This window comes from Ochotona curzoniae, unplaced genomic scaffold (assembly GCF_017591425.1).
Source record: "Ochotona curzoniae isolate NIBS_2020 unplaced genomic scaffold, NIBS_Ocur_1.0 scaffold_2587, whole genome shotgun sequence".
Lineage (NCBI taxonomy): Eukaryota > Metazoa > Chordata > Mammalia > Lagomorpha > Ochotonidae > Ochotona > Ochotona curzoniae.
The window spans coordinates 14,687,011-14,714,995 of NW_024467096.1; the positions used below are offsets into that span (position 1 = coordinate 14,687,011).

The window sequence follows — 27,985 nt, forward strand, 5'->3', positions numbered from 1 at the left end:
CGGCTGCGGGGGCCCTGAGGCAGTGGGACACTCGGGAACGAGCTTATTCTTGGTTAGAAATGACAACCATGGAAAGAGGCAACCCCCTTTGAGGAATGCCTCTAGGTGTCTCTTTTCCAATGGCGATGACAGAGGAACTGGCACAGGGTCTGAGGCTCGGCCCACCCTGCTCTTGGGAAACGAACAGTAAGGAATGCCAGGACAGAAAGCGGGAACCCTGAGGATCCACGGCGCTTGGCAGCCTGCCTGGCCGGGGCGTGGCTGCGGGGGGTTGTGGGGGGCAGCAGGGTGGTGGCCGGGGAGCCCCCTTGGGTTGCATGGTATCCCCAGGGCACCTGGACAAGGCAGCGCCACCAGCTGAAGCAGCACGAGACCCAGGCACTGCCACTACCGCAGCCGGCCAGCACAGCCAGGTCTCCAGGACAGCCAACCATACCACAAATGACCAAGAGGGGCACGCACTGCAATGAGCACAGTGCTTCGCTTTAATAGAAAATAAACAGCTTACATTTCCACTGTAAATATAGGCTATGTACAGAATTATATATAGATATAGCTACACGTATAAAGCTTCATTATAGGCCTCTGATACATTTATAATCATGGTTCCCTGAACCTCTTAGAGTGCAATTAAGAATAAAAACTAAATTTTGTTTACATGGATATGGAATAAATACAATAATCAAAATATGGACTCTCTCCTAAAAGTTAGACACAGAAGCCGATCCTGAACCACTGTGCGAAAGATAAAGTCGGGAAAGGCGAGGCTTCGGCAGGAGGACACGAGGAGGGGCCTGCCCCAGGCAGGGAATGGCAGCGCTTCAAGGGAAAGAGACCCTGTAGACAGGAGGTGTCAGCCCTTGACCGCGACCTTGTTCTCCGCAGCAGCAAACATGGCGTAGAACCGGGAGCTGTCATTGGACAGAAGGACCGAAGGGGTGTCAAACTCCACCACCTGCAAAAGAAGGAACGGCGTCAGGCTGTGAGTGTGGGGCATGAGTGTAGCTTGGCATGGGAGGTATGGCCATCACCCTTGAAGTGCCTGCTGCTTTCTACTAGCTGTGGTGGAGGGCAGGGGTCGGGGAGAGGAGTCTCCTCCAGGGATCCCCTTTCCTCCAGGCTTGGGGACGAGGGTCTCAAGAAGGGCCCAGCTGACTAATCTCACCCTGCTGTGAGAGCTGATGCACCCCCAGAGATGGCACAGGAACAGCTCAAGATGCCTCACTGGCAGGAGACGACAAGAACGGGATTGACCACTGTCCATCCTTATGGTGGGCTCCCACGGGGCCAGGGGACAACACAGGGCTGAAACATAGAAGGAGTTGCTAACACAACCTGTCTCCCCATACACAGGGTGAAAACACTGTGTGCACCACCCCCACTGCCCTGGCCATTTGGAAAATGGCAGCAGACACAGCCTTGGGAACTGAGACGCAAGTGCCAGTAGCTCGGTCTTTCCAAGGAAAGCACCCAGTGCACTGGAGAGAACATGGGGAGGAAGTGGCTACGTGAGGCTGGACCAGACATCCTGCACTGGGAGGGCATGGGCAGGTACTGGGTACAAGGGATTTGGGGCCTGGTGACAATGCTGAACTACAGGAAAACCAGCCCTCTGCCCTCTCTTGGCAGTGGGGTGGGGGATGACAAGCTCCCATGACCAGGGGTAGCTCTGGTCTGGCCATTAGTGGCTACAGCAGGCAGCACCCTGTATAGGCATCTGCATGTACAGGTGCAGCATGCTGTTTGGTGCTCGTCTCCCAGGAGGGGATGGAAGCCATAGGCGAGCTTCTTTCTTATTTTAGGATTTCATGTTTTTTAAATTTTCTTAAAATTACAATTGTCAAGGAAAAAAAATTTACGGCCATGAAAGCGTGCCTCACTGATGGCCAGTGACTGGCCACTCTGAAACGGCACCGACCCCCATCTCCTCCACCCTGGGAAGCAAAGTGGCTTTTAAGAAAGCACTCTTGCTCTCTCCCACTTGACTGAATGATGTTCCAGGGAATGCCTACACACGGGGGTGCACATCCAGTGTCTAACAATCTCACTGAACGTGTGGGACAAGGCAAACAAAGACCGTCTCAAAGCATTCAAGCCACTTCAAGACAAGAAGAAAAATCATGAATGATCCCTCTGTTCTCTTAGCTTGGCCTTGAAACCTGGGCTGGGTGTGCCCCGTGTCTCAGTGCCCCCACAGACCAAGGGACCACACAGGCTGGTAGTTAAAGCACAGGCTGCAGGCTTGCTGGTCTGAGCTCAGCTCCAGATCATCACTTCCCGCTGACCTGAGGGAGGTTAAGCTCCCTCCTCAGCTGGCAAATGGGGTTGGTGATGTCTACAGGAAACATCAATGCAAGTGGCCACCATGGTGACTTTGGTGGTGAACAACAGAAGACAAGATGTCCCTTATACATGACTTGTTGTTTCTATCACATCATTAACTTCTTTCCATCCTAGGGCACACAACACGTACTGACTTGATACCTGCCTGTGTGGAGCACTGTGGAACTGAGCACTAGCAGGGGCTGAGAGGTGAGTGTAGTAGCATTCTGCCCTCCTGGGAGATGGGGCATGACAGTTCACCCCAGAACAAGACCAAAGAGCTCTGGGAGGGGGCTCTGAGGCTTGGGACCATCAGGGAGCTTCCTGGAGCTTTGGCATTTGATTCATGTCTCCCTTTGGGGAAGGCAGGCTGTGTGTAGGTGGAGAATGGAACTGAGTAAATACAGATGAAAGAGCTTAAAGGAAGCAAGACTGTTTACAGCCAATAGCATATGCAAGGGAAGAGTAGGGAATGAAGGTGAGGCCAGGACTCATGCTAGATGATGGCAAAGCCTGGAACAACAGGCTAAGAAGTTTGGTACCACTGGCTTAAGTGTCTGGCACAGTGGGTTAGGAGTTGCCTGGGAGGCCTGCATTCCATATCCAAATGCCTGCCTGGTTTGAGTCCTGGTTACTTGACCTCTGATCCAGCATCTTGCTAATGGTGAACACTGAGTGGCAGCCAATGATGGCTCAAGTAGCTGTTTCCCTTGCATCCACATAGAAGATCCAGATAGGGTCTGGGTTTCTGGCTTTGGCCTAGCGCAGTCTTGGTGTAACTGACATTTGGAGAGCCAGTAGATAGAAGATTTCTCTTTCAGATAAAATGAAGGAACAATAATAAGTTTTAAAAAGTTGGGCAGTTTTAAAGTGTTGGGCAGAACTAATTGTTCTCTGACCTAAGTCAGTGTCCTTCTGAGCAACCAAAGAATGAGCAGGCAAAGTGAGAGCCCAGAGGACAGCAAGTACCAGTGAGCTTCTCCATGTCTTGCCAGGGAGAGCAGTATCCTGCCCGAAGGTAACTAGAACGGAGCTGCTGTGGCCACTTCTCCATAGGCCAGAGCCACATGACGATGGCAGGCGCAAGACTGCCTCCCCTGGGGAGCCACAGGCCAAGGCCAAGGCCAAGAGAATGCAAGGATTGGTACCTGTCCCTGGGCCAGCACCATAATCCTGTCAGATCCAAGAACTGTGTGCAGGCGATGGGCGATGGTCAGCATGGTGCAGTCTGCAAAGGCTTCTCGGATGGTCTCCTGGATCAGCAAGTCCGTCTCGGTGTCCATGGCAGCCGTGGCTTCATCCAAGATCAGAATCTGCCCGTAGAACAGAGGACCAAGTGAGCTCCTCAGGCATTCTGGGCTAACGGAGGTTTTGCTAAAATCTGTTTCAGTTTTAGACCACATCTTGATTTTTTTTTTCTTAGTGACATACATAAGTTAAATGTCCCTTTGCCTATAATTACTGCAACTTCAAACTTCTGTGCTTACTTTAATTCCCGCAAATAAGAAATTCCCATTGTTCTTTAATCAAGTACTTGTCTCTGCTCGCTCTGTGACAGTGAATGTGGACATGGACATTAATCTTTCTGGCACTCCTTACTGTGGGCTAGATGCAGGAGTTGGGTCTGATGATCTGGAACTCTTACCCGTCTGAGGTTTGCAGCACTAGACTATTCACTGGCCAGAAAAGAAAGCAACCTCAGACACTGATGGCTCAGGGAGTTAAAACCAAAACCACCACCTGCCAGAAAACCTGTGTCAAACTTAATGTAAAAGCACCTTAGGGGGCTGGCACTGTGCTGCAGCAGCTTAAGCTGCCATCTGTAGCTCTGGCTACACTGGGTGCCAGTGTGAGTCCAGCTGCTCCAATTCCAATCCAGCTCCCTGTTAACATGCCTGGCAAAGCAGAGGAAGATGGCCAGCACACATGTGGGAGATGTGAAAGAGGCCTCCGCTATCATGGCCATCTGTGGTGTGAGCCAACAGATGGAAGATTTCTCTCTGTGTGACTGTAAATTTCAAATAAATAAATACATCTTTATAAAGAAAAAAAGAACATCAGGGACCTACTGTTAGGAAGCATCACTGGGCTCAGAGGCAGAGCCTGGGCAGGCAGGGCTCTGCGTGCCTGCTCCCCGTCATCCCCTCTGGCCTCACCTTGCAGTGGCGGAGCAAGGCCCTCGCTACACACAGGAGCTGCCGCTCCCCTACTGAGAAGTTGTCCCCGTTCTCCATCACTTCAGACTCGAGTTTCAGAGGTAGCTGAGTGATCTGGGGAGAAGGAAAGCAAAAGATGGTAGGGTTAAAAAACAAATCCAGGGCCAATAAGTGGTCCTGAAGCAGCTGAAAGAATCAACCAAGAACTTGGCTCATGTGGAAGGAAGGTACAGGTGTGATGACCAAATGAACTGGGAATCAAAGTGTAATGGAGGCTGTCATTGTGGCACGAGATAAGCTGTTGCCTGCAATGTTAACATCCTCTCTCTGAGTGCTGGTCCAAATGCTGCTCTATTTCTCATCCAGCTCCCTGTCCATGCAGCTGGGAAAACAGCAGAAGACAGCCCAGCTCCCTTGACCCCTGTCACTCCCATGGGAGAGTCAGATGAGGCTCCTGGCTTCAGCTGGGCCCAGCCCAGACCACTGAGGCCATTTAGAGAGTGAACTAATGGATGGGACATCTTTTCTCTTTCTCTCACTTTCTCTCTCACTATACCTTTCATATAAATCTAACAACAACAACAACAACAACAAAAAAAGGTCCATAGGGCCAGCATGATGACACAGCAAGCTAATCCTCTGCCTGCTAATCCTACATCCCATATAGGCACCATTTTGTGTCCTGGCTGCTTCACTTCTGTTCCACCTGTTTATGGCCCGGGAAAGCAGTGGAGGATGGGAAACCCCTAAGAAGTTCTTGGGTTCTGGCTTTGGACTGGCTCAGCTCTGGCTGTTGCAGTGAAATGGCGAATGAACCAGTGGATGGAAGATCTCTGTCTGTTCCATTCTGTATCTCTGGCTTTCAAGTAAAATAAATACATCTTAAAAAAGAAAAGTCCAGGGCCTAGCGCAGTAGTCTAGCGACTAAAGCCTTCGCCTTGCATTTACCACATCCCATATGGATGCCAGTGCTAATCCCGGCTGCTCCACTTCCCATCCAGCTCCCTGCCTGCAGCCTGGGAAAGTAGTTGAGGATGGCCCAAAGCCTTGGGACCCTGTACCCATGTGGTAGACCAGGAAGAAGTTTCTGGCTCCTGGCTTCAGACTGGCACAGCTCTGGCCGTTGCAGCTGCTTAGAGAGTGAATCAGCAGCTGGAAACTCTTCTTTTCCATTCCCCCTCTCTCTGTATATCTGACTTTCCAATTAGAAAAAAAATCTTTAAAAAAAAAGTCCAGTAACTTCGAACAGAAGGCAAGAAATGACCATACTTAAAACAACAAAACCCCAAGATTTCTGTGTGGCTGTCATTAGTAGCATTTCTATCAGTAAGCAAGGGGCAGTGTGGGAAGTGGGGCCAAGGGAGATCTCCTCCTGCAACATGCATGGGGTGCCTGGGAAACCCCGCTGTGAATCCAACTTCTGTGGGCAAGCTGGAGGTGGCAGGAAGGTCTGCAGTGGGACAAAGGAGGCCAGGCAGCGCCCCAGCCTGCGGTCCCAGCAGAGCCGCCGGCGCTGCCTCACTTACACATTCTTTCATGTGCGTCCTCTCCAGGGCATCCCAGATCTGGTCCTCTGTGTACTGGTTGAAGGGGTCCAAATTTGACCTGGGGAAGAATAATGATCATTTCTCAGTGGTCACAGCCAAGCAAACAGTTTCTCATGGCTGCCTGGAGGTGGAAAGTTCCAATGCACATACGTGGATAAAGGCTCAAGTCTGAAGGTTACAGGCGACCCAGTCCCCAGCTAACCAGGGACAGAAGCTCTAAGAACAGACTGGGCTTCTCTTCCTCTATAAAACTAGATTAACCATAGTTTCATTATTTTTAAATGGAAACAATATAAGCTGTAGAATACATATATGCAAAGCACAAAACAGAAACCAATACACGATTTAATCCTTCCTTCCTACTTCCCTGGGAAACAAATGCTCTTTATATGTTGGTGTAGATCCTTCTAGGTTTTTTCTATGCATCTGTGTTAAAATACATCTCTCTAGACCTATAAACTTGGAAGAGCCCCTCTTTCTTCTTGATGCACAGCTGAGTGGAAGGCTCCACTATGGCCAGCCAAACCTGGAGGATGATCTGATTCAGTGGAAAGAAAGACAGGAGAGAGACTGGAAGGGATCTAGACTGATACGGGATGGGAGGGGAGTTGTTCTTGTTCACTGAGCAGTCTCTATCACAAGGAAATCAAAGATAAAATACACAGAGCAGCACTAAACATTTCTGGAAACATTACCAGTCTTTGTGATAGAAGATGACGGGAGAGGTGAGTGCAATGGGCATCTGGTGGGACCTTGGGATGTCTCAGTTTTCGGGTGCTGTCTTAGCTCTTCTAGGCATACCATCTGGAGGTCTGGTCACTCAAAATGTACAGGACATAACTCTGTTCTACTTGTCAGATTAGACTTGGTCTGTGGGCAGCCGAACCTCCAGGAGAAACGTGAGCTTTAGCTCCAGACCGAATGTGTCTCCATGTCTGAGGCTCCTAATGGGGCATGCGAATGCAAGCAGGTCACTGTCACAGAACTCCACCCAAGGAGGGGGAAGAGGCTGGCTCTGGGCTTTGTTTGCCTTCCAGGAGAGACTTGAACCAGCTGCCTTCTCCTGTGACTCTTGCTCTGAGTGCCCTCCCCCGTGGGGAACATACCCACCCCTCCTCCCCCTGCATAGGCGACACTGGCACAAAGCAGGGTTCTTGGAGCCAGACTAGACGGATTCCTACGTGGGCTCTATCAATGACCAGCCTTCTGATGTGATCTTGGCCAGTGAAGCAATGTTTCCCTGCTTCCTTGAGCTCCAAAGGTTGTGAGGACTGCGTTTGCTCCATGTGGGCATCCATGGCAGAACCCAACCCAAGGCCAGCACCACCCGCATAAGAGATACTACGACCTCCTGACCCACTCAGCCCATGCGTGCGGTCTCGGTGCTCCCTCTCCAAGTGCCACTTACCTTCCCTTCACTGAGTGTACCTTACTCACTTTGTAGCCCAGGTGCTGGCACGCCGACTAGACTTCCTTGTATGAAGAAAGCCATCAATGCCTGCCCCACTCCCACCCTTGACTTCTCACTAAAAGGCATCTAGATGTCATAACTTGCACGTTTTCTATAATTGCAAAGTCAGAGAGGGTGGTGCGGTGGAGGGGGAACAGATGGACAGACAGGATTTGGGCAGAGTGGGATCAGATAGCAGCTTGGCCTTTTGGATAAACAACCCCTCCATCACCTCGTCTATGTGATGGGACCAGGTGACATCACTAGGCAGGCTGTTGTGGGACTAAGACAGCCTAAGTATAGTGCTTGGGAGATGGCACTCACTGCTAGTCATGCAGCTGACAAGGCTCTCGTGCACATGCTGAAGGCCTGCTTTTAAGGCCTGGTGCTTCTCTGGCTCACTGGAGCATTTTCCAAGCAGTTCCAATCATCAGCAGTTCCTGAATACAAGACGCCAACAGTTCTATTGCCATCTGATCTGTGAGGGTCAGCCTGGTCCCTGTGGGCCGGCCATCCAGAGGAGAGCTCTCCTAGTTAAGGAGGGTGCCTGTCCGCCTGTGCTGTTAAGCACAGACAGTGAGCCAACCCTATGGAAGAATTCACTTGCTTCTAAATCAGGAGGACACTGAGAGCGCCTAATCCTCCTTGCCCCAGGGCTGGCTGGGAGTCTGCTCTGACTTGCACCTGAGCTGATGGAGATCAGTGCGGATGCTTCTTGGAGAATCCTCTGGATCCAGACACCCAGACTCGAGCCAGACAGAAACTGTGCTCTCAGCAGAATCGGGTTGGCCGTGCTTTTGCTTGCTTTGACAAAGACTGGTGGGAATTTCCTCAGGGTAAGTGAGAAGACGATCCTGAGTGATGTGCATCTGGGTGGCCATACAAAGATTTCTCAATGAAATAGACTTGCTTACTTGTGTGGTCTACTCTAGACCCCACTCAGACTTGCAAGTAGGACCTCTGCTCTTTGTGGGGTCATGACAGGGACCCCACTGTTAATCCACAATCCTAAAAGCCTGCATTATTTATTAGCTTATTTATTCAGCCAGTTCCTCAGAGTTTTTTCGCCAAAATATTCTGGAAGTCCTTTTCCAACTGGAAAGCAGGGCCACCTGCACCACTGGCCCAGCTCAGGAGCAGTCATAGCTGCTCCCAAACAGGGTCCTGTTTTGTCTGGTCTCCTGTGGCAAGTATCAGAGATGTCATAGACGGAAATGAAAGCAAACTGTGCAGCCATGGTCTCAAACAAGTCAACAGGGCTGAAAGAAAAGCACCTGACATTGAGGGCACTTATTACTTAACAATCAGAACTTCAAGCTCCTGATGCTGCCAAGAGTGCGTCTTTATCTTTGGTTCATCGTATCCTATCGGGGTCCCTCGTCCCGCGAGCAAGACCCCGATACGGTAAAGATTCTTTGAAAAGTTTATTGCTTAAGACTTCAAGTGTAGTTACAAAACAGTTACAACAGTTGTAAGATTTATTGCAGCAAAGTGAAAGCAGCTACAGCCTAGTGCTAGCGATAGCAGCTACAGCATAGCCTTGACAGCCTTAGCTCTAGCCTAGCATCTGGTGGAATCTCCTCATTTAACTCTTTTTTACCCAGACCTTTTTACATTACACAAACCAATCCATACACAGCTCCTCACATTATGTGGTAAGCACACCAGTCATGACTTAGGTCACGTAGCTTCCCTGCGTGCTGGCCCAATCCTCAGTAACTTCCTGAAACCTGTTTACCACCTTTGTGCCACAAAGCAAGATCAACAAGTGCCATCTTTGAGGCGTGGCTCCGCTCTCCACAGTATCCTATTTTCAGCAACATTCTAGGCCAGCCTACTGGCCAGTGTTGAACAGAGCCAGGCACATCTCCGAGAGTCAGGGCTGGTATTGCAGCTCATTGCACAGACAGGATGCAGTAGCAGACCACACTGCCATGTTGTCTATAGAGCATGGCTTCACATTGGCCTCAGTGTTCAGAGCAGGGGACTTTCAAACATCTTCTATCAGACACCAAAAGGGAAGATCAAAACAGCTTTCCAGACACGCAGACCTATTTGAGCTTTTTGCTGTTGAGAGTTGAATTAAGGAGAATAACAGAGGTCAAAGTGGAATAAATGAGACTCAACAGAGCAGTAGGGGCTGTGTACAAATTTTTCTGAAGCTTGGGAGAGAGACAGGGCTGGTGCTATGGTGTAGTGAGTTAAGCCTCTACCTACAGCACCAGCATCCCATAAGGGCACTGATTCTAGTCTCAGATGCTCCACTTCTGACCCAGCTCCCTGATAACGGCCTGAGAAGGCAGTGGAAGATGGCCAGAATGGGAGACTAGAAGATCATCCTGGCTTCAGACTGGTCTAGCCCTGGCCATTGTGGTCATTTTGGGGGTGAACCAGTAGATAGAATATCGCATTCTCCTTCTCGCTCTGTAACTTTTTTATTCAAATAAATAAAACAAATCTTTAAAAAAAAAAGCATGGAAAAGGCAGAAGAGATTGTAAAGAAGCTGGAGAAAGGCAAATCAACTACATGCAATAACCCCTGAGGCAGCAGGCCTGGCTTTGGCTCCTGGTCAGGCGAGCTCTCTCTCCCAGGGTGGTGGTGACCAGCAGCATGCCAACCCCTCAGCAGGCAGGTGGCGGTCTGAGGCAGACCCTTCAGCCCACCAGCATCAGACCCCAGCTCTGCCACTTTGGGCTGGGCATCTTTGGCCTCTCTGGGTTTCCATTCCTTTGTCTATGAAATGGTCAGGATCATCCCTGCCCTGGTGGAGTTCTGAAACTTACAAGAATCTGATTGAAAGGCTGAGGTTGGTGCCTGGCAAGCCTCGCTGCCACTGCCTTGCCCGTGCAGCAGCAGGGGCTGACACACAAGGACTCCCCAGCCCTCCTCACATGCTCCTCCAGCCTCTGTGTGGCTTTGTAATGGGGAACCCAGAAAACTCAGGATATTCCCAAACTGCACAGAAATGAGCAATGCCTTGAAAGGGGGTTGGGGGTCCTCTGAATGACAATCATTCAGAGACAACCCAGAGACTTCAGAGTCAGTGCCCATGCACCACGGTGCTGAAGCCTTTGTATGAAGGTGCCCTGGGCCCAGGATAGAGCCAACCCCTATGGGTCAGTTGGGGAGTCAGTTATTTAAGCTATGATTGGGAGCTGAGAGCTGCAGATACTCCTGAAGAGAAATGTAAGAGGCAGATCAAAACGGAGAGTGGGTGCCGGAACAAGTAGAACGAGAAAACTGTTTCTGGCTGCTGAGCACGTACCAGACAGACCTGCCTTAGGCAATGAGATGATATCCATGGCCCACTGGGACCAGGACACAGAGACAGAGAGAGGGACAGCTGGGGACAACCAGGAGAGGCTACACAGTTTGTGGGATGGGACAGTCAGCAGGAATGAGGGTAAGGCCAGGGCTGGGCCTATCCGGAAGCAGAAAGACAGAGGAGAGCCAAACTCTGCCGGGGCCTCCCCTGCTGGGGCCCACCGGTCAGGGCAAAAGGCAGAGGAGAGGGAGAGTCCATGGAGGCCCAGATCAGATAGAGCCAGGAGGGAGCGTGGGTATGTAGGTTTGGTGATAGAGTCCATGGAGGGGTGGACATGACTCCAAACCATTCGGTTTGTGACTCAGATTACATATGTATGGAGAAAGTCTGGGATATTCACACCTTGTACTTTCTGAGTTTTGATTTTGCTTTTATCCTGCTTTCCCTTCAACAGAGCCCCTCTTGGAGCTCGCACTGAGGCATGGTGGGTAAAGCTGCCTCCTGTGATACTGGCTTCCCAGGTGGGTGCTGGTTTAAGTCTGGCTGCTCTACTTTTGATCCTGCTCCCTGCTAATGTGCCTGGAAAGCAGAAGATGGTCCAATGCGGGAGTCACAGAGGAAGCTTCTAACCAGCTCTGGCCATCTGGGATGTGAACCAACAGATCAGAACTTTCTCTTTTTGCTTTTTCTCTTCTCTCTGTTACTCTGCTCTTCAAACAAAACAAGTCTTTTTTAAAGGAAAAAATAAGGGCCCAGCATGATGACTTAGTGGCTAAATCTTTGTCTTGCATGCGCCAGGATCCTATATGGGTGCCAGTTCATGCTCCAGCTGCTCCACTTTCCATCCAGCTCCCTGCTTATCGCCTGGGAAAGCAGTAGAGGATGGCACAAAGCCTTGGGACCCTGCACCTGTATGGGAGACCAGGAGGAAGCTCCTGGCTACTGGTTTCAGCTTTGCTCAGCTCCGGCTTTGGTAGCAATTCAGAGAATGAACCAGCAGATGGAAGATCTTTCTGTTAATCTCTTTTTCCAATAAAAATAAATAAACCTTTAAAAAATAAATAAATGAAAAAATAGAAAAGTTCCTTTCCTGTCTCAGTTGCTTGCTGGTGCCTCAAGGAGGAGGTGGATGTACTCCCTTTCCATACCAGCATTGGGTTACTGGTGGTTGAGGCATAGCTTTCAAATTCAGAGTCCCTGGGAGGAGCTGAGAGCTCAGCTATCTGTCCTGCCCTAGTCCAGGTAACCTCCATATAGGCTGCTTACCTTCTAAAGCAATGGAATACTGCAAGCTGAATGTGCTCTGAGATACCTGAGGGACCGTGGGAGAGGAGGAGAGATGATCTGAAATGTAACTCTTCCCTCAATGTCTACTACTGATTGGAAAAGTGGAGTGGCCAGCACTGTGCACGGCAGGTAAAACTACTATCTGTGGCACTGGCATCCCATATGAACACTGGCTTATGTCCTGGCTGATCCACTGCCCATCCAGCTCCCTGCTTATGGCCTGGGAAAGCAGTAGAGGAAGGCTCAAGTCCTTAGGACCCTGTACCCAAGAAACTCTTGGCTTAGAACTGGTCCAGCTCAGACTACAACACCCATTGGTTCACGAGGAAGACGGGGCTGGAAACCGAATGGACCCAGCAATCGCAACGACCAGCATGTGCATAAGCTGATTGGTGTGACGGACGGTGTTGGAGTCTGTACTAGCAAACTCACGCAAGAATCAGATCTGGGATCATCTCAGATGAAGTTTCTTTGGATATCCCTCCAACTGAACTGCTGATCTTGGAACCCCAACCATCAAGAGACTGTCAGCCAGTGGACTCTGAATAGGTTTCATTGTGGTTGGGACGGTGAGATTGGCAGCAATCCAGAACTGATGAGCTATCAAAACTGTTTGAGCAGGACCCTTGGAGCGTGCCTCATGTTGGGAATTGGGGATGGGTGGGAGGTTGGGTGGGGCTTTTCCCTTTGTTACTCCCCTAGCCCCAGATACAGGGAAAAATGATTATATTAGTGTGGAAACAATGATATTACCCACTTTCACCCTGTAGCCCTTGACCCTTTGTACCCTAATCAACTAAGATTATTAAACTTAAAAAAAAAAAACTGGTCCAGCTCCAGCCATTGTGGCCATTGGGTGAGTAAACCAGCAGATGAAGATCTTTCTCTAACTTCACTTTTCTTTTTTCTTTTTTTTTTTAAGATTTATTTTTTTTTAATTTTTATTGGAAAGGCAGATATACAGAGAGGAGAGACAGAGAGGAAGATCTTCCGTCCGATGATTCACTCCCCAAGTGAGCACAACGGCCGATACTATGCCGATCCAGAGCCAGGAGCCTCCTCCAGGTCTCCCACCTGGGTGCAGGGTCCCAAAACTTTGGGCCGTCCTCGACTGCTTTCCCGGGCCACAGGCAGGGAGCTGGAAGGGAAGCGGGGCTGCTGGGATTAGAACCGGCGCCCATATGGGATCCTGGGCGTGCAAGGCGAGGACCTTAACCACTGCGCCACCGCACCGGGCCCTCTAACTTCACTTTTCAAATAAATAAGCCTAAAAGAAAAAAAAAAAGCCGAGGTTTGAGGTGGCAAACTTGCATGGCTATCTGTTTGCAAAGTTGACAGCCCAAAGAGCAGCGTGAGCTCAGCATCTACACGCTCAGGACAGCACAGAGCAGCCCCTGAGCCTGTCCACATGGCAGGACATTCTCTGGGAGCCTCGCAGGCAGGCCCAGGTCTGGGACAGGTACACCAGCACAGCTGCCAGTGCCCCAACCAATCCTCAGTCATTAACTCCGCAAGTGGCCAATCTGCACACTCAAACAAGGTATGGCAGCACTTTAGAATGAAAACCCACCGCTCCTTGTCAGCAGCACTTTCAAGAGAGGTTTTGATGTGCTTTATTTCTTAATTTTCTTCCTTATGATAAAAAAAAATCCTAGACCAACAAAACACAGTTCTTTTGTCCTGAACCAAAATATATAACACCAATTTTTCCTCAAAGGTGCTCTTGGGGAAGCTAAAAACAGATTCACGGGGATAGCACATTTGAGACCATTTCCACATTTCTCAATTTTCAATTTCAATACATTTGACTTCTATTCTGACGTCACGTATTTTGACCTTGACACCTTCATCCCTGAGAGAATAGCTGATCATGAGCACGCCCCAAGGGCCCACCCTTTGTGGCTAGCTAGCTGAGTGGCTGAGGAGTCTGATGGCAGATCTCAGAGACGTCATCCCAGTGTAGGTCTCAGAGGTGGGGGGGATGCTGAGCAGGTGCACGCATGACTGGTAATGATCTTTGTAAATCACCATTCAAACTGCAGCTCCTGGGACAGCCAGGAGCTGGCAGAGTAGACTGAGGGCAGGTGTAGGATGATGGTGAGGTGGCGGCTGGTGACAGCTGTCTCCTCATACTGAATGCTTAGCCATATTCCAGGCTCCACAATACCTGGTGCTCCAAGCACCCCACAATTTAAGAAGGAACGGGCTCAGGAATATTAACATGCCCAAGGTCTTGAAGCAAGTACTCTGGCCCAAGTTTCTTTCCTGCTTTGCTGCAGGACCCCAACCGGTGGAGTTCCCTCTGACACCTGTAGCGGGAAGCACACGGTGTAGCAGGAAAGTCGCTGACTTTGTGGTTCTAAGGCTCTAGTCCCAGGAGGGAGCTGGCATCATGTGGCCTCCACATGCCCACCTGACCTCTCAATGGTACACACGGCAATCATGAAGCCCCTCCCTGGTCCTCCCTCACCTGACGGTGCCGCTGAACAGCACTGGCTCCTGAGGAATGATGGAGAGTTTGCTTCGGAGGTCGGCGAGGCCGATGTCACTGATGCGCACTCCATCAATCTTGATGCAGCCACCAGACAACTCTACCAGGCGGAAGAGGGCCATCCCCAGAGATGACTTCCCTGATGGGTCAGGAGACACAGAGGAGAAGCTCCGTCAGTGGATTCAGTGAAGATACGTGGGCCTGAGGCCTTAAGGGAAACACCATCTCTTCTAGTTCTGCTCGGTCCTTGTTTTGGATGACTGACTCAGGTCATACACACAATGACACAATGATATGGGAAATAGCAAAGAATACTTTAAAGCCCCCAGCTACCAGACACACAGCTCCTGCAGAGGTGCAGGGGTGGGGAGCTCGTTACCCAGCCAGGAGTGAAACAGAAGAGACAGGTGCCCATGGTTGAGTGTGTCTTGGGCACAGTGCAGAGAACAAAGGTCTCAGAGCAAGCCCCTGGCTGGCAAGCTGCAGTAAAGCTCTCTCCACTTTCTTGTTGTAGCCCAGACAAAACCTGAGCTGAGGCTGCCATGGCCACAGTAGTAGCAGTGGGAGATGGCAGAACCTTAAGGGGTGAGCAAGTAAGGCAGGGAGGTTTCTGCTCTGAGTGAGTGAGTAGCTAAGACAGCTCTCCTGAGACAAGGATGAGGTCACTACTATAACGATGAGCAAACCTATTTCTCCTTGAAAAGTGACCTAAGTAAAAGAAAACAGTGGAATGGGGCCAGCATCATGGCACAGCCTATGATGCCAGGAGCCCTATGAGTATGGGTTCAAATCCCAGTTGCTCCAGGCTGACAAGCTCCCTGCCAAGGCACTGAGGAAAGCAGTGAAAGCCCAAGTACTTGAGTTCCTACCACCCACATGGAAGACCTGGATAGGGTTTCAGGTCTCTTCTAGACCTGGCTGTCACAGTCATTTAGGAGCATGCTAGCGGATGAAAGATCTCTTTCTCTTTTAACTCTGAATGTCAAACAAATCAATCATTTAAATAAAACTCCCATAAACTTACTACTGTAATTCTGACAGCTGCTTCCCGTCTGTTCTTCTGAGTGGAGATCACAGTGGAGGTACTTTATCATTGCTCTTTGCACATAACACTGTGTTAATAAGCATTCAACCACACTATTAAAAATTTTTCAGGACAGAATTTAAGTGGCAGCGACACATTCCACCACGTGGATACCTCTTCCTTATCCCTCCCGTCTTTCAATGCTGAACACTGAGTTCATGAGAAGCCCCATATAAAACACACTGTGGTGCACACCCTGGTGCTCGAACTTACCCCTACCTCTGAAGAGCTCTTTGGGACAGAGGCTCAGGACTGAAACTGCGGTATCAAAGGACAGATACATCTCAAAGGCTTCTATGGGCCTGTGCCCATCCCCGCAGCCCTTTCTGCAGCTTGGACTGTGGCTCAAAGTTGGCACAGCAGGCAGTATTTTAGCTGCTGGGGCCATCTCTCCTGGGCAGGACACTTGCTTCCTGACTTACCTGCTCTGCTGGTGCCTCCACGTTCTGAGAGTGTGCGCTCTGGGCAGCCTTTGCTAAGGTGGCTGAGACTCGCCCTCTGCAGTGGTGCCCGAGGGTGCTGTAGAAAGCCTGCTTCACACCCAGTGCCTGTGTCCCTCCCCCTGCCCTGGGATCTGTCTCCTGGGGACACCTCTGGCAGGCCCCCCAGCCACCCACAGTTCTAATACATCAGTCCTCACATCCATCCACAAGATATGAGCCAGGAAACCCGGACCACACAGTGAGACAGTCCTCCTCCTACTTGAAATGCACAGCTCTGCTCAGATCAGGGGAGCTGGCTTTCAGCAGCTGGGTTGGAGGGGAGGGAGTCATACAGGGCTAAAGCAGCAGGGGGCTCAGATCATGGGTCAAAGTATGGGCGCCTGGGTTTGAGCAGTCTGCTTGGAAAATGTCATTGTTCCCTGAACTGTGACCTCTACCTCTGGCGGGGTGTGCCAGGAGGACAGGGTGGCAGAGTGTGCCCGGGGTGCTGTCCTGGAGGACGGCCATAGCCAAGCCAGGAACCACGATGCTTGCAAGGTACTGTATTGGGGTTACATTCGGACTGTATGGATCAGAATATTTATCACTGTTCCCTTGCTCTCATTTCACTAACTACTGTCTATTCTAACAAAGGCTTGGCTGTTATTTTGGTCCAAGTTACCCGTGTTAAGCAGAAATCATAGGAAGGCCGCCAATCAGCTCTGAGGAGGGTGGGGTGCCCCAGGGGGCCGGTGCAGCATTAAGGGAGGGGCCTGGGAACAGAGCAAAGCATGAGCTTTGGGGGTAGCACTTGTCCCTAGCTGCCCAATCTCCTTCTGGTCAGCAAAGTTTGAAGGCAGTCTCTTGTCTGATAATTCCCTCAAGCAGCAAGTAAAATGTGACTCTTTCCTTTCTGTCTTAGAAAGTTCTTTAAGGTCAAGTGACCAGAAAAAACAAAGGGCATTTCTTTAATACCAAGGGAAACAAAGCTAGAAGCACTGTGATGTCAAGGAAGCAAGCAGCTAGGAAAGCCAGTGGTCAGAGACCAAAGCTGCTCAGACAAGGACACATGGGTGAGGGCAGGAAGGCCAGGCCTGGGCTTTGAGATGGCATGCAGGACAGCAAGGGGGGAATCAAGTCTACACTCTAGGAATGCAAAGGGTAGACAGGAGCCCGTTTCAAGTAAGAGTGACGCACCAAGATGCCTAACACAAATGGCAAGTCTCTGTTTTTCTGCAACTGGGATCAGATCAGGAGAATAATTTCTGCCATTGAAGAGACAGAGATTCCTTATTTGGGGCTTCTGACAAGCACAAGGCTGCCCAGGTCCCACAGCACAGAGCTTTAGACCCGTCCTGGATGGTGACCTCAGAAAGCACACACAGCTGCATAGTAGCACAGCTGTAAAACAGAATGCTCTGCTACATGGCAATCACCGACCGGGCTGCAGAAACACGGAAAATTTTAACAGCAGGTCATAGGCCTCTAATATTTCCCCACTTTGTTGAAAACCTATGCATTTCACAGAAAAGCCTTAGCAAGCCACCCAGCTAAACCTCACTGCGAGTCCTGGTCTCTGGGCGATGGAGCTGCTTTTCCCCTTCTAATTCAAGTGTCCTGTGTTCACAATATTCACTTTCATAACGAGGGAAAGCATGTGATGTCAGAAACGGTAGTTAAAAAAGAAACCTCAAAAACTGGCTTTGGGGGAGGCTTGTGACTGAACGCACTAATTGGGCATCTGTTCAGCAGACATGAAGACGATGGTAATCTCCCCATTCCAATTACAGGTTCAATTCCCAACCAGAGGTTGGCATGGCCCAAGCATGCTGTACCTGACCCTGTCCGCCCCACAATGCCGATCTTCTCCTTTGGTTTGATGGTGAAGGACACTTTCTTCAGGACCAGAGGCAGGTTTTCTCGGTATCTCATCTCTGCATTCTCAAAGGTCACCTCTCCTTCCTGGGGCCAGTCAGGTGGTGGGGCTTTGTTCTTAATCCTGGCAGGTGCTTCCAGGGAGAGAGTCTGCAGAGACAGAAGCAGCAGGTGCTCAGGAGGCATGGGGTGGGGAGTGTGCTGCTGTAAGGTCTTGCCTTGGGGAAGTGAAACCATGGCCCACCACTGCCACATAGGGGAAGCTGCCATCCTGTTCCCCTAGCTGTGTGAACCAATTCTCCTTGCCACCAACTCAGACAGAGACGAGGTACAGGGGTTCTAAGGCAGTGGCTCCAAAGAAGTCGTTTTCTCACAGCTTTTCTCAGGGAACTCCTCCATGCAACTGTCTCAGGGGCCGAGGGACAGCCTCAGTGGAAGGGCTCCAGATCTTCTCCCACTCTCTAAGCACAGCAGGTTTAACTGGAATTTTGGGAAGATGTTCCACTTGAAATAGGATTTTACCAGCTGAAAACCATGGGTGGAGCCCTTAAGGCAGGCAACAGGGTAATGGGACCCATCTGATAAGATCCATCCTCTGGGGTTATCTCAATCAACCCAGCAGAAAGAAACACTGGTCCCACTTAAAAAAAAAATTATTTACTTCAACTGGAAAGGTAGAGTTATGGAGAAGGCCAAAGAGAGGGTGAGAAAGAGAGAGACAGAGAGAGAAAGTGAGAAAGAGAGAGGGATAGAGAGATCTTCCATTCCATGTTTCACTCCCCCAAATGGCTACAACAGCCAGAGCGGAATCAATCCAAAGCCAGGAGTCAGGAGCTTCCTCTGGATCTCCCACATAGGTCAGGGTTCCAAGGACTTGAGCGAACTTCTGCTGCTTTCCCAGGCCATAATCAGGTAGCTGGATGGGAAGTGAAGCAGCCAGGATTTGAACTTGTGCCCAGATGGGATGCCTGTACTACAGGCTGAGGTTTAGCCTGATGCCACTGTACCAGCTCCACTGTTACCACTTTTGCCACAAGCAGCTTATGACTGAGACACGTCACTTCCCTCCAGGCTTTATATTCTCTTTTGTAAATCATACGGACTAAATGAGGTGATCTTGGAACTTTGTCCCAGTCTTCACATGCCTGCTGGAAAAGTCACACTTTAAACGTTTATAAACAATCTGGCAGGGCTGCCGTCATGGCATAGCAGATTAAGCCGCTGATGTGATGCCAGCATCCCAAGTGAGTGCTGGTTCAAGTCCCAGCTGCTCTACTTCTGATTCAGCTCACTGCTAATATGCTTGGGAAAGCAGGGGAAGATGTCCCAAGTATTTGGGCCCCCTGATCCTACGTGTGAGACCCAGATAGAGTTCCTGGCTCTTGGCTTCAGCCTGTGCCGCCTCAGCTGTTGTGTGGCCTTCCAGGGAGTGAACCAGTGGATGCAAGATTTCTGTCACTCTGCCTTTCAAATATATAAATATAAATATATAAATAAATATATATATTTTAAAGACCCTCCCTGGCAATCAGCAGAGATGCTCGCAATGCTATAGGGAAGTAAAAGCCAATGATCATGGTGCCCTTGGGGATGGAGACCAGCATGAACACTGGGAACTAGAAGGGCTCAGTGCTGGGGAAGACATCCAGGTTGGGACTGGGAGTAGTGAGGGGGTCCTCAGACATGTGGCTGACATGGGCAGAAATCATACTGGGCCACCAAGGACAATCACACTGACCCTTCTTGCATGAAAGCAGCGACATGAGCTCACACACTGCACGCCTGGAGGTCCACAGGCACACACACCATCCACTGGCTGGAACACTAGGAGAGAGACTAATACCTAGATGGTCACCAGATACATTAGACAGCTCTCGGCCATTCTTTCAAATGACAGTCATTACCAGGCTTAAACAGTATTCTATAATTAAGGCTCACTCCTAAAGCAACTTAGTAAGACATGTCTCCCAGGAAAACGCACACATTCAGTTCTTAACTGCCAGCAGTTTTTCAAATATATGTTTCTAAGTCAATGACTTGGAAGCCAGAAGGTCTTCCTCCCGTGGAAACCATGGCATAAATGCTGATGTCTGGAAACAATGCAGGGAACTCTTGGGGGGCACTGTTGTGGTACAGCCGCTGCCTGCAACGCTGAGTTCCCAGGTGGGTGCCAGTTTTCTGTTCTAGGTACTCCATGTCCTAGTCAGCTCCTTGTTAAAGGCCTGGGAGGGCAGCGAAGGACGGCCCAGTTGCTGGAACCCTTGTCACCCAAGTGGGAGACCTGGATGAAGCTCCTGGGCTCGGCCTGGTTCAGTCCTTGCCATTGACAGCTACTTGGGGACTGAATGAATGGATGGAGGATTTCTTTCTGTTTGTGTAATTCTTTTTTTTTTTTTTAAGATTTATTTTATTTTTATTGGAAAGGTAGATATACAGAGGAGAGACAGAGAGGAAGCTCTTCTGTCCAATGACTCACTCCCCAAGTGAGCACAATGGCCGATGCTATTCCGGTCCGAAGCCAGGAGCCTCTTCCGGGTCTCCCATGCGGGTGCAGGGTCCCAAAGCCTTGGCCCGTCCTCAACTGCCTTCCCAGGCCATAGGCAGGGAGCTGGAAGGGAAGCGGGGCCACCGGGATTAGAACCGGTGCCCATATGGGATCCCGGGCGTGCAAGGTGAGGACCTTAACCACTGCGCCATTGCGCCGGCCCGTGTAATTCTTTTTTTAAATTAATAATTTTATTTTATTTTAGATGTTATTTACATAGTTGACAAGGATGCATGCCCATGAGGGTCCTGGTTAGGGTGAGGAGTGTCAAGGCATGGGAGAAGGTAGGTGCTATGCTTCCAAATTTTCCTTTTTTTTTTTTTCTCCTGTATTGGGATGCCAAACTACATCAGTACCTTTTCTGTGTGATTCTTTTAAATAAATAAATTAAAACAAAAAAGATAATTCTTAAGAATGGTTCCATTTGAGAATCCTAACTACTAGTGTAGACTCTGCTCTGTCATTGAATGACTATTCTGAGTTCTAGCTGGGACACCAGCAAGATACCAGCCCACAATGAGGTGGTAGGGACTGCGGGGGGAAGGTGGGGAGGAACAGATACTCTAAGAACCAACTATATTTCCTTATGTCTAAACCGAGAACACAGCTTGAAATGAGCCATTGAAGGCCAGGTCCCAGTCTGGACCCACTACCTCAGGGCTTCCGCAGATGAGCTCCATTTCTGTCTTTGCTGAAAGCTCTTCCTGATTTTCAGCAGTGTGAGGCAAACTTTGCCTTAGTCTACTTGACTGAACCAACAAGGTTTGCCCATTCCAGAGATTAGCAGGTGAATGGACTTTCTCAACTGGGCACAATTTAGAACCCTATCTTAAAATTCTCAGGGTGCTCTTGTCTCCATCCTGGGCATGCTTGAGGAGGCTCCTGGACCTCTACTACAGGGTAAGACAGACAGGGAAAGAAAACAAGCCTACTGTGTCCACAGCCAGAGGCCTGAGGCAGTCTGACCTTGATGTAGTGATTGATCCTCTCCACCGAGGTGAATCGAGCTTCTGTTTCGGATGCCAACCGGACCGTAAATTGGAACAGTCCTGTTAACTGATGAGGGAAAGCAGAAACATGGAGACACTTCATTACTACTGTGCGCATGCAAGGGCACTTTCTTTTCCACCTACATGGTGAGAGCTCAGTAAGAATGAATGGGACACATCAATAGCTTCTTGTGGGGCCTTTAGCATACTCTCAGCACTGAAGACAAAGCCTGTCATCCCCTCATCAACCATGATGCTCAGGACAGCAGGAGGCACTGTGAGCAGCTGGCATGACTTTCTCACAGCCAAAGGCTTCCCAGTGACTAACTGTAGCTACGAACTTCCGGATTTCCCACTTGTCTTGGAACCTGCTCATGGCAGTCATGACAAACAGAACTGTCAACACGACAGCAACTTGTGAGAATACTTGTAAGAGAATACAGCAAGAGCTGTGAGGCCTGGAGAAGCAGGAACACAGAGGGCTCTGCGCACCTCGGGCTGGGTATTCAGAAATGGAGTATGTGCCACAGGGTGTCCTCCCTGACCACCTGCCAAGGAGGCCTGCACAGCATGGACAGATGTCTCTGGGCAGCTGCCATCATGTGTCTCTCCAGGGATCCTTTGACAAAGCGTCTTTGAGAACAAACTCTGCTAGGGTAGTCTGGATACAAGGCAGCAGTGGGCCCAAAGCTGAAGCCCTTAGATAGAGATGTGTTGGAAGTGATGAGGATGAGTCAGAAGCAGCCAGAGAAGGACTGAAACAGACCAAGGCTAGCAACTGAGAATGGGATCTGTGAAAGTTACAATGCATTGTCAATCCTTGTCAAGGTCTGTGATTGACAAGACCACAAACTCTGGTAGCATAGATTCTCAAGGTAACTGGCCACATGCTCTGCTCTTCTCCTGTCTGAGCAGTGATGATCCACCTGAGAACCTCCCGACTGGGACGGTGATTAGTCAGTAAGCCAAAGATCCACAGGGCAATGAGACTGATATGAAACATGGTTCTATAAATGAATGGAAGCGAGAGAGACAGGCACTGAATTGCTCCTTATTCTTGAAGAGCAACCCTCTTGCCTGCTCCACTTTAAAAAATGTCTCTCCTGTATCCTTCTATCTTTTCTCATTAAAAGTTGCCAGGACAGGCACTGATTCACTCTTGTGGAGAGCGGAGTATTCTGACTGCTTGTTTTCAAAGACTTCTTTTTAATTCGTTTCTTTCTTGTCTGTTTTCCTTATTTGTCACCCTTCTCTTCAAAGCCTGGTCCACACTGCACTGGCTGCAGCAGACTTTGTCAAGGGAGACCGACAAGCTGATGGTTCTCATTTTCTCACTAACAAGAGCCACCAAAAGTAGGAGCCGACATACCTGCAGTGCTGGCATCCTATATGGATACTGGTTTGCATCCTGGATGCTCTACTTCTGATGCAGCTCCCCGCTAATGCATTTTGGGAAGCAGTGGAGAGGACGGCCTAAATGTGTAAGCCTCTGAACCCACGTGGGAGACCCAGAAGCTCATGGCTGTAGATTAGCACAGTACTGGCTACTGTGGCCATGTGGGGACAAATCAGGTTAAAGACATTTTTTCCTCCCTCTGTAATTCTTTATCTTTCAAAACAAAACAATGGAGCAACCAGGACACAAGCCAGTGCCCATGCAGGATGCTGGCATCACAGGCCACAGCTTTATTGGCCACACAAACTCTGGGCTCAGGATCTATTTCTTAAACATGCACCAGTCAAATCCTTTTCTTCCTGTCTTCCCACCTCTATCTCACTCCCAAGTCCACCTGCCTAGTCCTATCCAAACTGTCACACAAGAGCTCACCAGGAGAGTGCTGGGAATTCAGAGATCAGACAGCAGCTTACACTGGAACCTTCCCCCACCCTCACACCATGCCTCCTCAGTGCCCATAAAGGAAGAATGGCAACAAGCAGAGATGATGCCCCATCCCAGCTGCTGACCTGCACGGCATAGGAGATGGCGAGACCCGCGTAGGCAGGGGGGATCTGCCCGTGCATGAGCACGATCATGAGCCCCGTGGTCGTGATGAGGGCAATGCTGATGAGGTCCAGCCGCACAGCCAGCCACCTCATAGCACATGTGAACAGGAAGAAAGGGGCCTGGTTGTCATCCAGGAGCTCCTGGTACCTACAAGGAGGGTGGAACATGAGACAGGCCAACAAGGTACCACATGATGCCACAATATCTGTGTATGTAAATTTCACAAATAAAAAAATATGCAATGGCTAAATCAATGCCATTGTCAGCGCTAACATACATTAAAAAAAAAAAGCGGAATTTTCTATTACTAAAAAAAAAAGCAAAACTCCATCAAACTTTATAGGCCCCCAAAACTCCTAAAATTCCTAGTGGTGCGTGTTATCATCTCCAGCTCTGGCTGTGAAGCCCTCTTAGGCTCTTGGCCCATCAGCACCAACCTGTGCAGAAACTCCTGCCCTTTATTGTAGGCGTGGATGGTGGCAAGGCCCTGTATGCTCGATGTGATATGGGAGAGGAAAGGCGACTGCGTGATATTGTCCAGACGCTTCAGCTCTCGAATCAGGACCCTGGAGAGAGAAGGAGTTCTGGGTCTCAGTGCTTCCGGTTGTAGCTGGAAACTCTGGCTCCACCTGTGAACCTTCAGCTCCACAAATACTTGCTGCCTACCTGGAGACGACATGCAGCACTGAGAAGAGGATGACAAGGGGCCCCACTGCCACGAGGAACCAGGGGAAGACTCCTGCGATCATCCCCACACAGAAGAACACCAGGATAACATTCTGGATGAACATCTCAGCCTGGAACGGCAGGCGCACGTCGACTGCGAAAGCAAAAGCATATGCGTGTCATGATTGGCAGATGAGGCACAAAGAGACCCCACAAATCCCTGTCTGAGGTGGGAGCTGCTGTCGTCAACAGTCTCAGCGAAGACCAACCCAGAAACCTCGATGCTCTATCAATTTTTATCCCCAAATAATTTAAGTGATCTTTCACAGTCTGGAAGTATCTGCAAACTGTATGTCTGACAAGGAGGTTAATATCCGGAAGCACATAAGGAACTTAAACAACTCAATAGTCAATGACCAAATAACTCAATTTAAAAACAGACAAAAGACGTTAATAGTCATTTCTGCAAAAGAGACATAAACATGGCCACAGGTATAAAACTAAACAGCACTCACCAGAGAGATACAAATAAAAACCCCAGTGAGTTGTCATCACCCCAACCAGAAAGGCTGCTATCAAAACAAGAGAAAGTAAGTGCTGGAGAAAGGGAAGCCTTGCACTCTGTTACAGGGGGAATGCAAGCCAGCACAGCTGTTATGCAAGACAGTGGAAGGCCCTCAGGAAAGTAAGAATAGAACTAGAATAATATCCAGTAATCCCATCACTGGGTGTTTAACCAATGGAAATGAAAAGAGCACACTGAAGAAATCTGTACACCTCAATGTTTACTGCACAACTATTCACTTTAGCTGGGACTTGGAATCAGTCACTTTAGCTGAGACTAGGAATCAACCTTCATGTCCAACAATAAGTGAATAAAGAAAATGTGATCTATTCACACAATGGAAAACTAACCATCCATAAAGAAAATGACATTTTTGTCAGTTGAGGCAACAGGGACAAACCTGGAGGCCATAAACTGAAGTAAGCCAGACACAGAAAAACACACACAGCCTGATCTCCTGTGCAATCTGAAAAAGTTGACCTCATACAAGAAGAGTGCAGGAGTTAAGATGGGGAAAGGGCAGGCTATGAGTTCAAAGTCATGGTGAGACAGGAACCACACATTGTAGTGCTCCATTGCACAAAAGGGTGACTACAGGTAACCACAAGGTACTCTCTATTTTGAAACAGCTAGAAGAAAGGTTTTTAATGTTCTCACCATAAAGAAATGATAAACGCAGATGAGATGGTTACGCTAACTTCTCTGATCTTATCAACACAGAATGTGTATATTCAATGAAACAATAAATTGTACCCATAAATGTATACAACTATACAATTTTGATAACTGACATCTGGGGAGCTGAAGCAGGGGGAACCTTTCGTATATTATGGAAAAAAGTTACAAAGAAACCGAAAGAAGGATATAGAGTTCCCAACATTTAGAACAGTTTTTGGCTGTCCCTCTATCCCACTTTTGGCTGAAGATTTTTGGGCAAATCTCAGATGATTACTGTTTGTGTGTGCATGTGTGTGTGTGAGACAGAGAGAAATGGCACAGTCCAACAGTTCCAGCAGCAGGCATGGCTCCGTCCCATGATACTGCCTCCAGCCAGGGCTGTACACAGCCCAAGTACATGTAACACAAACTTCTCTTACAGAGCTGGCCACAGTGCAGTAGTCACATGTGTAATTATTTTAGGTCAGGAAGCTCTCAGCTCCGTTTCCAGCTTGATTACCCAATAGCTGCAAGTTTCTTAACTTCCCAGACATGGGCTTCCACACATGTCCTCACGGGCCATGAAGATTAGCATCATATGTTCAGCACGCTACTTGTCACATAGGGAGCCCTAGGTTAGGCACTGGGTGGCTGTTCTGTGACCCAGGTTATGGGGAGAAGTTCAGTTCCAGGGCAGGTACAGCCTGTGCATCCCCCAGAAAACCTGTCAGCAGCTGTAGGTCTCCAGGAACCCAGGCACTCGGCAAAACTGAATGCACTGTCTTGGGCTATCCTACAGGCCCACTCAAAGCCTTGGCCAGCAGCACCATCAGCTTGCATTCGGAGCATGAAAGAAAGGGTCTGTAAGAAATACCTTCATCCATGTCTTTGGAAAACCTGTTGAGAATCCTTCCTGTGGGGGTGGTGTCGAAAAACTTCATGGGACTGCGAAGGATCCTGCGGAAAAGCTCGTCGTGGAGCCGCGAGGAGGCACGCAGCGTGCCCTGAGAAGTACAGACAAAGTTGTCAGGGCCCAGAGACCAGCGAAGGCACAACCCCTCCTTGTCCATGTCCCTATGTGGGACATATACTCCCAAAGTTGGAGAAGCACTGGTGCTCAGGAGGGCTGGGGTGACTAATCAAGTGAGACTGAAGATAACAGGGACACACACACACACACACACACACACACACACACGCTGTCTCAGCAAGGCTGTGGCTGGGAGGGGACTCCCTAACTCCCAACAAACCTGAGCATGCCATGTTTAACCACACAGCTGCCTACGATGGCATACCTTGACAAAGACCACTCCCCGGATAGCTTTCAGGATCAGCATGACGGCCATGGAGAGGGCATAGATGCTGGCGTAGTACTGCATCAGAGGGTTGTCCTTCATACTGCCACTCACAGAGGTCCTGTTCCCTCGGGTTACTGTGCTATTCTGTTTGGAGACAAGGCTCTCATGAAGCCTAGATGCCTAGACATTGCCAAGAACCATTCTCCACCCAAGGGGAGGATACAGGACACTGACCAGGGACCTGGTCAGGGCAGACCCAAGGCTGACCTGGCCCATATCTTTTTTCTACCAGATGGGAGAGTTAGCCTACAGATATTCTCCTGCTAAGCTCCCCTGCCTGTGAATGGTCAGGCCTTGTATTGGTCCTGATGGAAAAATCCTTGCTCCCTGCCTCCTAAAATGGTTTACCAATGAGTAGCCAGGAAATAAGGAGACAGAGCTACATTCTTGGATCTGGGACTTTCCCATGGAGGAATAATCTTACCCCACTTCCTTGCTTGATCCAGTAACTCAACCACCAGGTGCTGAAGGCAGTGCTGCCCACATTCAGCATAAAAAGAGCCATGATGACCAGGAAGGCCAAGGGGCCCCCAGCAGCCTGGATGTAGACGCCGTACACTGACCAGGGCACCGAACCCTGCCCCTTCTCTTCCAGCTGCACAAGCTGCCCTAGGTAAGGGAGAAAGCAATAGGCACTCAGAAGGGAAGAGCCGTTCCCTCAAACTCAGTCATCTCAGAGCAGCAGTATTGATGAGAGCCTTGAGCATCCTGGGGTACTGGACGAGCACTAGTTTCCTCTTCAGCAGAGGAAGCCACTTCGCCCTCCTGATGCTTACTAAGCACCTGCTCTGAACCAGGTCCAGGATGCAGCCCTGGAGCAGTGTGAGGGAAAGGACCACGTCCCTGCCCCCGAGGACCCTGCTGCATAGTGCAGAAGGCAGCGCTTGAACCTTATCCTGCAGACAAGCACACTTCCCAAGAGGGATTACAAGTGTGAGGATGGAGACCTGGGATGCCCAGGACCTCCAGACCCAATGCCTCTAGTGGCAAGGAGCTTCTTCCACACTCCTCAGTGTCCCACACAAACATGGGCCTTTTGGATGCGTGCCATATTGGGTGGGTCAAAAGATGTGAAATGGTGCTTCTAAAATGGGAGGCTTCTGAAGGGCTCATACAGGAAGGCCAATGTGTTGGTCTGTTTCTAGTGAGATCTCCTGGAGACAGCTAGGATGCCCCAGGGAAAGCAGAGGAGGGCTTATGCCAGGGTCCAGACAGCAGGAGTGGGATTCCAGAAGGTAAACTCAGCAGGGCTGCTGGAGGCAGCCATGGTCAAGTGGATCCCCTGGGGTTCCCTGGTGTG

The 27,985-nt window shown here is 49.7% G+C and overlaps 1 protein-coding gene across 3 annotated transcripts in view; it reads right to left on the reverse strand.

The window, feature by feature from the left end:
* Positions 1-462: 462 nt before the first annotated feature.
* ABCC5 (ATP binding cassette subfamily C member 5) overlaps positions 463-27,985 on the reverse strand; it is an 83,147-nt gene continuing 55,624 nt past the window's right edge. For all 3 annotated transcript variants that reach the window (XM_041003044.1, XM_041003042.1, XM_041003043.1), the window contains 13 exons: positions 27,110-27,294; positions 26,623-26,769; positions 26,202-26,331; positions 24,106-24,259; positions 23,877-24,005; positions 23,400-23,586; positions 21,412-21,501; positions 17,861-18,050; positions 14,499-14,658; positions 6,005-6,083; positions 4,479-4,592; positions 3,471-3,635; positions 463-955 (listed from right to left, as the gene is read on the reverse strand). In XM_041003044.1, the coding sequence (XP_040858978.1) occupies positions 854-955; positions 3,471-3,635; positions 4,479-4,592; positions 6,005-6,083; positions 14,499-14,658; positions 17,861-18,050; positions 21,412-21,501; positions 23,400-23,586; positions 23,877-24,005; positions 24,106-24,259; positions 26,202-26,331; positions 26,623-26,769; positions 27,110-27,294 (1,832 nt within the window). In that variant the 3' untranslated portion in view covers positions 463-853. The remainder of the gene's footprint in view (positions 956-3,470; positions 3,636-4,478; positions 4,593-6,004; positions 6,084-14,498; positions 14,659-17,860; positions 18,051-21,411; positions 21,502-23,399; positions 23,587-23,876; positions 24,006-24,105; positions 24,260-26,201; positions 26,332-26,622; positions 26,770-27,109; positions 27,295-27,985) is intronic.